The 2708-nt window shown below is 34.3% G+C and overlaps 1 protein-coding gene across 1 annotated transcript in view; it reads left to right on the forward strand.

Annotated features, from left to right (window-relative positions):
* LOC117101240 (alpha-N-acetylgalactosaminide alpha-2,6-sialyltransferase 6-like) overlaps positions 1–2691 on the forward strand; it is a 32942-nt gene extending 30251 nt beyond the window's left edge. Inside the window, exons 3-4 of the mRNA XM_033241180.1 lie at positions 1072–1179; positions 1405–2691. Coding sequence (XP_033097071.1) covers positions 1072–1179; positions 1405–1774 — 478 coding nt within the window. The 3' untranslated portion in view covers positions 1775–2691. The remainder of the gene's footprint in view (positions 1–1071; positions 1180–1404) is intronic.
* The last annotated feature ends 17 nt before the right edge of the window (positions 2692–2708 follow it).

Genomic DNA, 2708 nt, shown 5'->3' on the forward strand with positions numbered 1-2708 from the left:
ATGGATATATATGTACTTATGTACTGTATGTGTATTTCATGTACGTTTGTATGGTGTTTGTATAATTGTTCATGTGATTGTTTGCATCACTTTATTTTGCCTTAAGTTTTTTTTTAGTTTAAGATTGCTTTTAATTTTATATGGCTGAACAGTTTTTTGTTTTTTTTTTGTTTTTTTTTCACTTTTCCTTAATGTCCCTTTTGAATATTTGAATTGTCTTTTTCTTAGCATAAGTCTTTTTTGAGAACTTTACTGTACATTTTGTTTTGGACGCACCTTCGATTGAGAAATGTGCCACTGATTGAAAAGTATGTTCCTAATAAATTATTATTATAGCGCCGCGCCGCGGATGCAGTAAAATTTTTCTCCGTGTACCCATAATGCATTTTGACCGGATGTTCCACTATTTTGAGAAGCTGCTCTATCTTCTGCTATTTATTATCTTTGGTTGTATGCTGTAGGAGTAAGATTTGAAATATTCTTGACGGTGTAAAAAAAGATGAGACTATCTGGTGAATAATTTTTTTATATAGATGAGAGGCATATGGCAAAAAATGAGTTTTTGCATTTGTTTGTTTTCACACTAGGTTAGCCAATCCGACCTGATCTATTAAAATGGATATACTTATATACGGTAGTGGATGAGTATCATCAGTAATTGAATTCATTTTTAAGCACATTTCTGTCACAAAGATCATTAATGCTCTCAACATCTTTGCCAATGATTTTCCTTACTGCTTTAGTTATTTTCGTTATTTGATAATTATTTTTCTTAGTTACAACTAGGCGATGGAGCAAAAACATAAAATAGATTTGATGACACTGATAAAAAAGGAAAAAAAGATACGCGCAATTATAATTCAATATTTTGATCAGGAAGAGTGGACCAAACAACCAAATGTATAATTACAACAAATGTATCTACAACCTGGAGTCCCAACAGCTACCACAAATTTACAACAGAAATCAAGTAATGGATTATAAATATAATGCAATATTTTAGGTCGATTTGTCGTATAGCACAATAAAACAGATGTAAGACTTGTAATTTAAAATTTTCTTACCTTTTAGGAAAGATGCGCATACCTGGTTATCAACAGGATGGATGACTATGATATTTGCATTAGATGTTTGTGATCACATTGATGTTTACGGACTTGTTCCTGAAAATCACTGCAGGTTAATGATTGTCTTTATTTTCATTATGTAGGGGGTAAGTTGAGTGGTTTTTATGACTCAAGTATCACACTTTATCTGGAACGGCTAAACTTTTCGTAGACACTGGGTGTGAAGGGTAAAGATTATATATTCAGAGTATGTTTTAAAATTATATAAGAGTATATTAAAAAAGTATATTTTGATAAAACAATATCTGATATTGATAGTCAATGTTGTTGTTCACAGCAAATTGACGAACTGGACTACACCGTATCATTACTACGATCTTGTGTTCAGATCAGAATGCGGCTATTATAACGAAAGCGAAACCAGCTTATTAAGAGGGCACAAGTTCCTAACGGAAAAGGCTGTATATGCAAAATTGTATCAAAAGTACAATCTCAATTTCTACTATCCAACATGGGATGCCGAGGACTTGGAAACCAATAACAACCGTACCAACAGCACTTTTTTAGATACCCCGTATCTTCGACGGTATCAACACGCTATGGAAACTGGTGAAATGAAAGAAGCTTTGCTCGAACTTGAAAAGAAAGAACACAAAGTTCGAAGAATTTCAAAGAAAACACTGAGAAAACGAAAAAAAAAGCTATGATTCAAAAGGCACGGACAAGGGTCAAATTAACGAAAGCACGGAGACGAACCGCAAAGGCTGCACCTAAGAGTGGGAATTCACCGGAACAAAATAGCACATTGCAAGTAGGCAGTGATCAGAAAAATAATCAATCTACAGGGTATTAAGAGAATTCAGAAACACTGGTATATAATCTTCCTTATGATCGTGACAACCAAAACAAAAAGAACCTAGTATTTTGCATATTATGTCCATCGATTATATGCTGGGTCACCAATATAGGTGCCTATTGGCAGGAGGGGGACAGATGGTGGTCTTGAGGACGATTTCAGCAGCACTTATTTGTTACTAGTTACCCTGCTGTCGTATAGTTAGGCCTATAGCACAAAAGGGTTCGTCGACTGCAGATATCACAGGGATTTCGGACCCCTGTAATTCGTCCTCAGGCTTATCCATAGTGAATTCCTCGCAAACGTTACGTACCCTGCCAAGCCGTGCCTTCCGTCAGAGATGGCTCTCATGTACTGTCATCCTTTTTTAACGATAGCGTTTAACCATAGTATAACAATCTACTTTATAGAAAGGTTATATGCTATTACATATGCATTAACAATTGCCATATCATAATTCACCCCTTTCTTCCTTATTGTTGTAATTATCAATATAACTATACATTATAATGATAATATAATATACAAGCATTTTTAACCAATATAAAAATAAATTATCAAAGGCGTAAAGGTATACCGTGTTCAGAGTGTACAAACAAAAAACGATAATGGTGGACAGAAAAAAAGATATGGTTGTTTTTTTTTAGTTCCAGAGTAAGAACTCTTTTATTTGCAGACCGAAGACGAGAATTTGGGACATAGAGATTGGGCGCCTAGGCCCTATACTCGTATTTTTAAGGAAACATTTACATCTGAAACAAATCAAATCGTTATGTATACAACCC

Source organism: Anneissia japonica, unplaced genomic scaffold, assembly GCF_011630105.1.
Source record: "Anneissia japonica isolate Jap-2015-1 unplaced genomic scaffold, ASM1163010v1 scaffold1859_len985614_cov190, whole genome shotgun sequence".
Classification (NCBI taxonomy): domain Eukaryota; kingdom Metazoa; phylum Echinodermata; class Crinoidea; order Comatulida; family Comatulidae; genus Anneissia; species Anneissia japonica.